The sequence below is a fragment of the Heliconius melpomene genome, chromosome 6 (assembly GCF_056956725.1).
Source record: "Heliconius melpomene rosina isolate 202511_hmr_F chromosome 6, ASM5695672v1, whole genome shotgun sequence".
In the NCBI taxonomy this organism is placed as follows: domain Eukaryota; kingdom Metazoa; phylum Arthropoda; class Insecta; order Lepidoptera; family Nymphalidae; genus Heliconius; species Heliconius melpomene.
The window spans coordinates 13,112,975-13,126,268 of record NC_140394.1 but is presented as its reverse complement, the minus strand read 5'-3'; the positions used below and the strand labels follow the sequence as shown (position 1 = coordinate 13,126,268).

The 13,294-nt window shown below is 32.4% G+C and overlaps 1 protein-coding gene across 2 annotated transcripts in view; it reads left to right on the top strand.

The window, feature by feature from the left end:
- The first annotated feature begins 3,291 nt into the window (after positions 1-3,291).
- Positions 3,292-13,294, top strand: part of hrm (solute carrier family 16 member hermes) — a 29,395-nt gene continuing 19,392 nt past the window's right edge. For both annotated transcript variants that reach the window (XM_085187188.1, XM_085187189.1), the window contains exons 1-2: positions 3,292-3,450; positions 10,518-10,796. In XM_085187188.1, the coding sequence (XP_085043314.1) occupies positions 10,655-10,796 (142 nt within the window). In that variant the 5' untranslated portion in view covers positions 3,292-3,450; positions 10,518-10,654. The remainder of the gene's footprint in view (positions 3,451-10,517; positions 10,797-13,294) is intronic.

Below are 13,294 nucleotides of genomic sequence, written 5' to 3'. Positions count from 1 at the left end.
CTACACTACACTAGATTACCAGGTTTGCTCTGTTTCATTCGTCCTGGCATTAATCCCAGCGTATGTTGCCTGGATCTGCCTTCCCACTTAACCTACTCCACTTTGCACGGTCTGGAAAGGTTACCTCTGTCTATCCTGCCATATACGGGATACAGCGTGAAATAAAAAACGAAAGAAAATAAAATAAAAAATTCTTGTACTTTGAACGAATCATTTCGTATTAATTCTAGGACAGATTTCTTTTTATATACATAGACTAGTGGACCCGGACGCGGCTACGCCTGCTTAAACCCTAAGAATATTTATTAAATATATTATTTTCAGTTTTCAATAGAATTAGTAAGAAAATATAAGCTTATATCATTAAAAAGAATAATAAGTAGAGACATATTATTAGAAAAAATATCTGAGAAATTAAAATGAATCAACATAAGAAGTAAAAGTAACCAACATCATTTTTGCCAGCAATATCAAATAAGTAAGAAGAGAACCAAAGTGTATTTTAATTTAATTATAAACAGCAAATAAACTTCGAAAATGTATGAAAATTTATAAAATCGTCAACGGGCAGATGACCCGTTCGCGTCGGTCGTACTATGCCGAAGGCTAGATCATTTTGGATCAGTGACATCTCCTTAATTATTTATTAGAATATTATACAGTAAACTATAATTTCAATCTAGATAAAATGTTAAGAGTGACTATTATATTTATTTTCATAAGGGTGAATATCAAAATGTCGCGGTAGCGGTCGCATAGCAACGACGGTTGTTATTAACATGGCAGAATAAATTGCATGTCAAATTAGAAAGTATTTTAATATATTGGTTTATATGTGTAATGTAATGTTATATAGCCTATAGCACTTCTGAAGAATGCAGTTTTCATACAACACAAAAACAATGTAAATCGGACCTGTAGATCCAGAGATCTTAGCGTTCAAACAAACAAACAAACAAACAAACAAACTCTTCCGCTTTATTATATTAGTACTAGTGGACCCGGACGCGGCTACGCCTGCTTCAACTATAAGAATATTTATTAAATATATTCATGAAATTATTTTCAATTCTTAATAGAATTAGTAAGAAAATATAAGCTCAAATAATCAAAAAGAATAATAAGTAGATACACATTATTAGAAAAAATTATCTGAGTTATTGAAATGAACCAACAAAAGGATTAAAAGTAACTAAAGGATAGGTATTCTTAATATTAGAAAAAGTACCTAAAGTTTTCCGTACGTGCGTACATAGATATCAACTCTACGAAATAACTAAACATTTCTCTCTATTAAGTAGGATAATTTTAGCGGGCAATATCAAATAAAATAAGAAGAGAATCAAAGTGTATTTTAAATTAATTATAAACAACAAATAAAGTTCGAAAATGTATGAAAATTTATAAAACCGTCAACGTCATCTGCCCGTTCGCGTCGGTCATACTGTGCCGCCCGCTAGGTGGCTAGGTCATTTGGAATCAGTGACATCTCCTTAATTACTTATTAGTATGTTATACAGTAAACTATAATTTCAATCTAGATAAAATGCTAAAAGTGACTATTATATTTATTTTCATAAGGATATAAGGATGAATATCAAAACGTCGCGGTAGCGGTCGCGTAGCAACGACGGTTGTTATTAACATGGCAGAATAAATTGCATGTCAAATTAGAATGTACTTTAAAATATATTAGTATATATGTGTAATGTAATGTTATATAGCCTATAGCACTTCTGAAGAATGCAGCTTTCATACAAAACAAAAACAATGAAAATCGGACCAGTAGATCCAGAGATCTTAGCGTTCAAACAAACAAACAAACAAACAAACTCTTCCGCTTTATTATATTAGTATAGATAGATGTGGCTTAATTAAGATTAATTATATCAATTAATTTGTTTATTTCTTAATAAAGTTGTTATTTACTGAAAGTCTGTTATGTTAGATAATATTTATTTACTAATCATCTGCATCAATATACAATATCTCTCAAATAATAGGAGAGTGGAGAAAAGAAAATTGTGTTATTAAAACTATGTTATCCCTTCCTACCATATTATGTGGAGGATACAGCGTGAAGCTATTTAAATAAAGATAAATAAAATATCATATTTTACAAACCACGTATATTTTTCTAATGTTTAGAACATTCTGAACTCTAAAATTTATAGTTTAAATTTTCATATTTGATCCGTCATGTAAATATTTATCCGTTTCCATATCAAATACTCGGTTTAAAATGTAAAATTCGTACTTTTAAGTTTCAAATACTATCATTTATAAATTTTTAAACAGTAAATTGGATATATAAAAAATAATTTTCAGCGTCATTCGTGAAATTAAATACTAAAGTGTAGATTACGCCTTATGTAAATAAATAAATAGATTTGACAATTTTGACATTTTAGCGTCTAATTGTCAATCACTTCACTATATGAAATGAATCACTATTATAATTGTAAACGAATGAGAAACCAATTATTCATTAGTCAGTTATTTACATTAGATTATTATGAAGTGATTATTTAATTAGAGTAATTTAGTAATTATCGTTAATTGTAATTCTGTTCTTATCAGAAACAAACTTAGAAACAGTACTGTCGGTAGTCGATGTATCGATGTATTTATCATTTTTTAAAATATAGTTTTCTTTCAATGGAATTGACTACTATAATTTTAATTTATTTAACAAACGTTTCATTTATATTACATATTTTCTTTTCTTTTCTATTTCTTTACATAAAACATTTTTTCTATGAAAAGAGGCGAAATTAGTAGATAGGTAAACTGTTGATAATGATCCTATATTTTAAATATCACAAACAAATAAGAAATTGTGAATGCATTATCTCTCAAGAGTTGTTCTTTTTCAATTAAAATCTTATATTGTAATATTTGACAAAAGTCACAGATGGTATTTGCTTAAGTATACATGCGTGTGTATGGTCAAAAATAACATGGCGCACATACGTTTGGAAATTCTAGGCATTTATAATGAAAAAGATGACCGCTGACCTAAAGACAAAGTTTCGTGAGATTGAAGCAATTTATATAACAATATTAAGAAATCATCGTACAATGTCATTTGCTCCATGGAATAAGATATCAACGAAGTAATTTATTGTAAATTTTTTATACGTCCCTAAAAAAAATATTTTCGTTAAATATTTTAAACTGTAATTAGTTTTAATTATAGTAAAAAAAAACATTTATTCGATTTAACTCAAAATCGATTTTAAAAATCTAATACCCAAGAACATCACTATTAACCCACTATCATTCAATACAACCATATTCATTCATTGTGAATTTGTGATACAACATAAAACAATGGACTGCATACTATTTTGGAATTATCCAAATTTATAGCCTTTTACTGTGTTTTTATTGTGAAATGAGAGTGCAATTTAACATTTAGTGCCATTTTATTATTTATTAGACATATCGGTAAGTTTTTTTTGGATATATATTACATATTGTTATAATATTAGACTGGAGTTAATAACATGTTGTTATATTATTATAAATATATAATATATATTTATGATTGTGATATAATGTTGTTTAAAATTTTAAAAAATAGTTAATATTTCTTATTGATAAAAAAAATTACGTCCATAATTCATATAGGGACATACTTAGTAGTTTAAATAACATCTAAAATGTTATAATTACTAACTTATATATATATATATATATATTTATTATTCTTATATTATTTGAAACTTATCAATTTTTCTTTGTTTGATTTTGATGAGCAAATTTCAATAAAAATATTAATACCTATATTGTTTTATACCCAAATAAAGCAGCGCCACAGTGACTAACTGTTGGCGTGACGGTTGTAGGTTCGATTCCCATTTAGAAGAATTAATTATTTTCATCTCTTGCTTGGTCTTGCTACTCAATATATTCTCAAACACCAACACATTTTTAACAGTCTTCAAAATGTGTTGATGCTTGAGAAACAGTGTCTCAACCATTATTTTCTGAGGGGGGAGCCTGGACTGTCGTTTTGCACAGATAAGTGTGTGTAAATGTTATTTTTTTATTTTTCAGGGCAAAGTTTTTGTTAGTAAAATTTCTGGGTTGGGTTATTCAGAGGTGGGCAAGGCCCACTCGGCTCTCCCTCTTCCCACACCCATAGTCTTAACATTAGGTTCCTTTTTCTTGGTCCCAGATTATTTAATATATAGTACCAATTATTTTATGTTATATAAATTGTTTATATTATCTTTTATTTAATGAGGTGATACATTATATTGATATGTAACATTATATTACATAAGTGAAGATTAAATTGAAAAGGTAGCATAATAGAAGTTTATACAAAAAAATATTTAAAATAAAAATACTTTAATTTTACAGGTAATTAATTATTCTAATTATCAATTTTTAAACTTAGAATATTTTAACACATTGAAATTAATTAAGCTTATATTTTTAACATGCAAGTTAATATTTCTACAAATGTCTAAGTTTGATATATAAACTTAGAATTTACTGGGAAATAATATATATAACTATTATCATATATATAAGTATTATATAATAAGTATTAGTTAGGATGATGCAGTGCAGTGGGAAAGGGTGTGATTGCATAATGTGATGGCTGTCAGTTCAATATCCATTCAGGGATATGAGTTATTTTCATTTCAATACACTGGTAAGCACTGTGATGAGCTCTGCCACTCAAAACCCAATGCCTCAAATATGGGCAAAAAATTGAAAAGTGGAGTTTTAACATTAAATTATCTATGTGTACAAGGCATAATATAAATTATGCAGGCTAAAGCAAAGTTGAGAAAAGAAAAGCAATTTTTTCTTCAATGTGATGGTGAATATGCATATTTAGACATTGTACTGCATGCGGTTCTTCCGCATAATGTCTCTAGAATGGCCAAAAAATTGACATGTATATGAGATATGGCGATCTTATCTATTCCAATTCAATAATCAGAAAGTCAAATAATAAAAAAATAAATAGTCTTTCTTGCCTTTTAGTGCCACTTGAGGTTATGTCAAAATAACATGACTCTCATACAATATTAATATGAATAAGTAATTTTACTTGTTTAGGGCTTATTTACAGCCAAAGCTACATACATCCTAAAAACTTTATGTTATATGTATGATAAAAGTTTATGTTATTTTTTATAAAAAAAATGTTATATGCTATTTAACTAAGATTAAAATTATTCTAATAGTTATTTGAGGCCAGTCGTGGGGGCAGGAGCACGAGGATGTGACTATTAATGGATTGGTTGTGGATTTGATTTCTGCTTGAGGAATTAATATTTATTATTTTCATATTTCTTGCTCTGGTAACGACGCTACGGTCGGCGTTAAGTCCCGCCACTTAACACGTAATGCCTCTATAATTTGAGTGAAAATTGGCTAGAGAAATCTCTTAATGGAAACAGAGTGGCTTAACACTAGGTTCCCAGATTTCCACTGGGAACACACATTAAAAAAGTTATTACAAAATTGGGGAAGTTTGTTTGGTTGTATATACTTATCTCAGAAACTGCTGGTTCAAATTATTATAAAACAAAATATGGTTTCTCTATTTTGCTTATTAAAAGAATTAAGATATATTAGTGGAAAATATCCAAGAAAGGGAACTGACATATTTGTATATATGTAAGTAGAGTAGGTGATTGTACTACAACAAGAACTCTGAATGTCATGCCAAAAGAAGCTTACATAGTTTCACGCTGTATCCCGCATATAGCAGGGTAGGCAGAGGGAACCTAGGGTTAATACATTCTGTTTTCCATGCACCGCCCAATTTTCCAGACACTGCTTGCCGAGTAGCGGAATTCAGCGTGGCGCTTTATCTTATCACCATTCAATGGGAACTGAACCCACAACTGTCGCGTGCTGCGCCATGATGGTTTAATAGCTAATATATCTAAATCCGTTCAGTAGTTTTAGCGTGATACAAATATCTATCGTAACAAACTTTCAGATTTATAATATTATTGGACTTCAAAAATTGCTAATATTAATATATACGCAACCCGCGTTGTACGTTGACCGTATTTTTTTACGGTAGCGGTCATTGCCACAGGCCACAGACCCGTTCTGCCAAGAATGATAAAATAATTATAGATACAAAAAAAGTGTTTGGAAGTATCTTATATATATATATATATATATATATATCTTTATATATCTTTATCTTATAAGTAGATTTTTTTTGTTTTTAACGATAGATACTGGCCTTTTCAGGCGGTTTTAAAAGAGTAAAGGTTCATTCATTGCAATCGGTGTCGGCCTCGTTTTGTTAGACCTCGTAGAGAATTACCAAGCATAGCTCTCTCCGTCGCTGGCTGAGCGACTTTGAGCCTGTAGATAAGACTTGCTTTAGTAGTATGGTGTCAATAAAGTATGATTTAAGATTCACATAATAATATGTATATGTATATTATTGTAAACAACACCTGTTCCATTGTTCTCCCATTGATTACTATATGATTCATCTTTTGTTGCTACATACCTATAAAACGATATTAAAAACAAATGAGATCGTCTCGCAGCGCCACAGCGCTTGTCTGTGAACGCAACGGCTTTGGGTTCCATTTCCACTCGAGGGGATGAGTTATTTTCATTTCCTCGCTCGGGTAACAAATCAAAGTGTGTTGTTGATGTTTGCCTCCTGACAAACAAAATCTCTCTAATATTGCTCGTCCTGTCGGGAACAGAGTGTCTTAACAATACGTACGTGTCGATACGTCGTACGTCTACATTCCTTCAGTCTATTCTGCTATTCCTATGTAAGATAAAGCGCGAAGCTGAATTAAAATTAATAGAATATAAATAAGCCATAGTTGGAAAATGGGGATATCTTACATCTTTGTACTTACTAGGCGGAGGCGCTACGCCATTGAACCTAACAACTTCAGTTTCACGCTGTATCCCGCATGTAGCAGGGTAGGTAGAAAGAACTTAGTGTTAAGACACTCCGTTCCATACATTCCACCGAATTTTGGAGACGTTCGAGAGTGGGACTCAACGCCGCGTTTTGTTTCATGCACCCGGTTGGGAATTGGACCCTCGACCGGTGTTACAGCCACATGTTGTGTCCCATCTGTATTATTTTTGTATAATTCGCAATACGTGGGAATATTGTGACGATAAAAGGCAAAAACATGTTAGGTTAGTGCGGGAGGTCAAGGATTTTTTTCTTGTTCAACATTCATCAATAATTATACATATTATAAGGTTTTTTTCCATTATCATTTATATTGTACTATTTACCGGTCGTTTCTTTTGGCGTGAACTATAAAAAACATGAAATACCGTTTTTTCCCAGCAGGGATTTCGGGGAACCCTTTCTTAATATTCCGCTACACTCCCCAAGGAACCTATATCACAATATTTCAGAGTGCTATGCAGCGTGGCTTCAATCAGTAATGGAAGAGTTTTATATACACAACTAAATACTTGTTGTCGCCCGCAACTTTGGACTGGACTTTGAGACGTAGAATGGAAAATACCGGTGGAGAGTTGAGGCCAGTCGGAGGAGCAAAAGCGTGCGACTGTAAACGCAACAAGCTGTGGGTTCTTCGATTCCTTTTCGAGATGATGAAATATTTTCATGTCCTCACTCTGATGAACTACTCAACACGCAATGACTCCAGATTTCAGCAGAAAGTGGGGAACGGAAGTGTCTTAATGGGAACAATTACCAATCTTTAATCTAATTCACTACAAAAGTCAAAGTGAAATGTCTCAATAAGCTACGAGACAAAGCTCGGCGCTTATATCCGCAAGGGGATTGGAGTGTCTTAACACTAAGGTCCTTCTGCCTAGGGAAGAGATCCTATATAGAATAAATTATTTACGCGATATTATAGCGTAAAACTGTAAAAAATATCTATATACAAAGTACATAATATTTATATTAATATGTACATATTATATAGGATTGAGGAGATAAACAAATGTTTTCAATAGAACGCGTATGTATATGCCTAACAAGCTCGATTGGCCCGTAGCAATTGAGTGACCGGACGTGACGTCACAAAGAGACTACAATGAAAGTGTATTGCACTTAACAGTAATAGTCCTGATGTATACCTAATATAAATGTGGATCATTGTAGCCCAGTGGAGCACGAATGCGGTGTTTGCGTGTTCGAATCCATGTAGTGGGTGATGTTAATAGCGCAGATGTCACATCTAATCTATAGATAGATACATACGAATTCGGGTGAAATGGAGAGAATGGAGTGTCCTAGAGCTAAATTTTCTCTTTCTTCCATGTTATGCGGAAAAAAGATTGAAGCTATTATAATAGGACAGCAATGGGACGGACAGCCTTCTACTCTAAACAGTGGTGGGTTTGATTTTGTTTGGGGGATATTATTATTTAATGTATTGTTATTTTCTTTTTTTCGTGTCAATTAAATTAGTAGAAGGCGAAGAAACTAACGAAACATGGGAGGGATTATGTTAACAAGGCTACTGCTATAAAATGATTATCTGGAAGATAAAATATCAAACACTCGAGTTGATATCAAATGCAAAAATAAACGTTTTGGAATAACTTTCGATAAGATTAAGAATGTAGTATAGTAGTAAAGAAGGAAATGTGACGAAGTGGCATGGATCACTAACTATGACCAATATAGGTTTAAAAAAAGTAGCTTTCAGCATTCCACATATAGCAGCAGGTACCCTGCATACCTTTAGAGGGAGGCCAGTCTTAGGAAACTACCATACCCATGTACGTACTACCTAATTTTCGAGACCGCGTGTTGCGTGGAGAAACTCAACGCTGTAATTTGTCTTGATATGAGGGCGAAGGAATAAAATATAATAATTAATTCCTCGAGTGAGAAACGAACTCACAACCACTGCGTTTAGAATCAGGCACGTTCAATCAAGACTTTGATGTAGAATTTTTCAAAATAAAATATTATTACAAATGAATGTTAGTAGTTAGTAGTGTCAGTCAAAAGAATGTTAGGAGACATGTGTGACGGAACCTAACACCGCACAAGCGTGCGACTCTAAGCGCAACATGTAGGTTCGTTTCCTACTCGAGAAAATGAAATTTTCAATATTTTTATTTTATATATTTTTTGCTCTGATAACTAACGAGATAAATCGGGGTGTTGAGTTCAGCTACTTAACACGTTCAGAATTCTGTGGATAATGAGGAACAGAAATATTTTAATGGGACAGAGTGTCTTAAGTGTTCCTAGGTTCCTTCTGGTCTGGCTTCTGGGAAATGAAAATAATTTAAATATAATCTCATTTTTATTTTATTTAAATATAATTTCCCTGCGGACGGAAATCGAACCCACAATCGCAGTCAAGTCAAGTCAGTTGCTATCCCACTAGGCAACGAGGGCCTCAATATGAACTAAATAGCCTAAACAATTCCAACGGCGCAGATAATACAATCGTTGATGAAGCTTGAGCGTAGCAATTATATTAATTGACGTTATTTCGGTTAAGGACTTAGCATTGAAAGATATCTTATGATCGCGTGCTATTTACCACTAAATACTAATAGTTGCCATGTCTATGGAAAACTAAAGAGAAAATACTATAGAGTAAATGATTGAATACTTGGTCTCCAACACAAAAATATTTTTTTCAATTCGAACCAATAGTTCCTGAGATTAGCGCATTTAACCAAACAAACTTTTTTGCTTTATAATACCTATTAAGATAAAAGTATAGACGCATTCCACTACTAGTTCTACCTTGTGCCAATATGAATTTTTGTTCTAAAATCACGCTTTTCCCCGAATGGTCGTGTAGTCGGAGTCAGCAGGAGGAAGTTTTAATATATTCCGGAATAAGCATTTTGTACCATTTTAAGATATATATTTTTTAAATTGAACTCACGACTACCAACTTTTGTTAGCATTTAAACATCTGGTACTTAAGGAAATAAAATTTTTCCACATCGTTAGTTAGTCCTTGTTTAAATCACTGGGTTTTGTTTCGTAATTGGAGTAATTAAGTGCAACTGTCACAGATAAGTCACGATTACTTAAGCAATGTATCGAAGGTTACGGATACGATTTCCAATATCAAGTTAGTTATAAGGAAAAGGAAAATAGTAAAGAAATTTATATTTTTTATGTTATTGCTAGTGTTGCGCTCGCGACTTCGTCCGCGTCGACTACGTATTTACCTTTTGTTATTTCATAGTGTTATATTACATTAAATTCCAATCTTCGGTGTGAGAGGCCAGTCGCGGCACGGGAACAAGCGTGCCGCTGCAATCGTGACAGGTGGTGGGTTCGATTCCTACTCGACGATATGAAATATTTAATATTTCAATTTCTTTGCGTTAAGTTTTGCTATTGTTAAGATACAGCATGAAGCTAAATAAATAATAATATTTGTAGATATTTCCTACATTTAAACCTAGTTATTTTATTATGTCCTGTACTAGCTTAAATTTTCGTTTATTAATAAACAAAGTGGTGTTGATGTAATTTAACATTAACTGAAAAATAATTAATACTGTTTTATTTATTGTTTCAGATTAACCAACACCAGCCAAAATACAAGACTGATATTATTCAAAGAAATGTAGATGTGACATTCCAAAGAACACCTACACTAGAAAACAAAAATATGCGCCATTTTGTCACGGTCGGCCATTTCGAATAGACAACAAGATGGCGTCGCCGGCTGTCCCGTCGATAAAGGATTTCTCGGATGAAGCGGAAGAGAAACTTCTGGAGAGAAATGAAGTGCAGATAGTGCCTGCTAATCGTATTGAGGAGAGTGGGTCGGTCTCTATAAAGTCTTCTAAGAAAGGTGAGCGCTCTTTTATTGTATATTTTTTTATAAAAGGTAATAAGTACTATTCGCGTGCTGCTTTGCACATGTGGTATTTGATTTTTTCACCATATTAACCAAATGTAAAAATAAAATATGCACATTCCCAGGGTAAATGTATTTCATTTCCTCGAGTGAGAATCTAACTCGCAACACAGTCGGAAAAAAATATTATTTTAATTTCCATGCTCTGATACGAAAAGGAGAACGGAATGTTTTAACACTAAATTTAATTTGCTTACGATGCCATCGAGCAGCGAAAAGATTTATAAAACAATTAAATATGCTTAACCAATCAGAAGACAATGTGATCAATCAATTTTAAATGGCGCCATTTGCTTAAACGTGAGGAATTGACATAAGTGGGTGTCACGTGACAGAGTAAATAGATATTAGTACTTTTTAGGGTCCGGTAACAGATTTTTAAAACAATGGATTTTTTATGGATTTGCCAAGTCTTTTCTTTGTCTGTTCGTCCGTATGTCATAGCTTTTTATTTCGAAACAATTAGAACAATAGTTTTAAACTTTCTTATTTAAACTAAATAGTAGGTAGTGGTACTAAGGTAAGAAAGCTTAACGATTTTATACATAATTAAGAAAATGAACGGAACTCTTACTCATACATGGAACTAAAAGAACAAATATATTTATTTTAAAATATATGGTTAATATATGGTTTATTGAAATTACGTGGAGATCCACTTCCAAAGCGATAAACTTTCCCCCTAGAGGGAGGGAGGACTCTAACATGACATTTCAAACGTGCCCGCTCAGCACAAATCCCTTCGCCAATGTCATGTTGTATGGAGAAGACACGAAGAAGTTTAACACTCTTAACGGAAATTGGTTTGGACTTATTAAAAAAAGTCACAAATCTATACTAATATAATAAAGCGGAAGAGTTTGTTTGTTTGTTTGTTTGTTTGAACGCTAAGATCTCTGGATCTACTGGTCCAATTTACTATGTTTTTGTTTTGTATGAAAGCTGCATTCTTCAGAAGTGCTATAGGTTATATAACATTACATTACACATATGTACCAATAAATTAAAATACTTTCTAATTTGACATGCAATTTATTCTGCCATGTTAATAACAACCGTCGTTGCTAAGCACCGGTTTGCAAAGTCTCTTTGTTGTTTTAAGAAAACGTCACCTAAAATGAACTTATATTTTGACATTCATCCTTATAAAAATAAATATATTATATAATATTTAGTAAATATTCAAAAAGTAAAATATCGCTAGAAGGGGTCGAACTGGAGTATGTAGAGCAATATTTATACTTAGGAAAGCAAGTTTCATTTCTTAAAACAAATAACGAAGACGAGGTCAACAGACGAATCACATGCACCTGGAAAAAGTACTGGGCCCATAAGGAAATACTAAAAGGCAACTATGAATTGAATATGAAAAGAATCATCATGGACACTTGTATTCTCCCCTCCTTGACCTATGGCTCCCAAACGTGGACAGTAACAAGCAAAACAAAGAACAAAATAAAAACTTGTCAGCGAGCAATGGAAAGGAGCATGTTACACCTAAGAAAAATTCAAAAGATAAAAAGTGAAGATATAAGAAAACAGACAAAAGTGACCGATGCATTGCATAAAACATTAAGATTAAAATGGGGCTGGGCTGGCCACGTCGCGAGATGCACTGACCAGCGATGGACTCTCAAAGCCACTAAATGGGTCGGCCCACAAGGAAGAAGAAAAGTGGGCAGACCACAAAAGCGATGGGCAGATGACATAGTGTCCATTGCAGGGAAAAACTGGTTAAGACTAGCACAGAATAGGAAAACATGGAGAAAAATGGAGGAGGCCTATACTCACCAAGAGGTTCCTATAATCTAAGCTAAAATACAAGTAAATAAAAGAGAGAGAAACATATACATATATACAAGCAAAACAAAAAAAAATAAGGAATATAGTAATAAGTAAAATAAATAAAACAAATAAATATATAAGGAATATAGTAATGAGTAGTATAAGTTACTGTAAACTTTAATTATAACTTTAATTTTGTAAATTCTGTTAAATATGTACAATATTATGTTTATAGGAAAATAAAAGGCTTTATTATTATTATTATTATTATAAATATTCTTAAAGTTCAAGCAGGCGTAGCCGCGTCCGGGTCCACTAGTTTGTAAATATATTTGTACCTAGTTACCTTCATACATTTGTATTGAGACACAGTTGCGTAGTGTACTGTACTGAAAACTAGAAAATAAATGTATTAGGCATACACTTTAATTTGTTGATTCTTATAAGCAGTAATTCTTATTGCCCTACAATCATGAAATTAATATGAAACCCTCGGTTTAGGCCGACTCCCACTTGACCAGTTTTTGTTAATCATCTTGTTTGCCTTAAATGGCGAAGAATTTTTATTATTCAGCTTTATTATTGGTTTTTATGATCTGTTGACGCTATCGTGACGAAATGAAAAGTATTTTATTGTACATGATGGT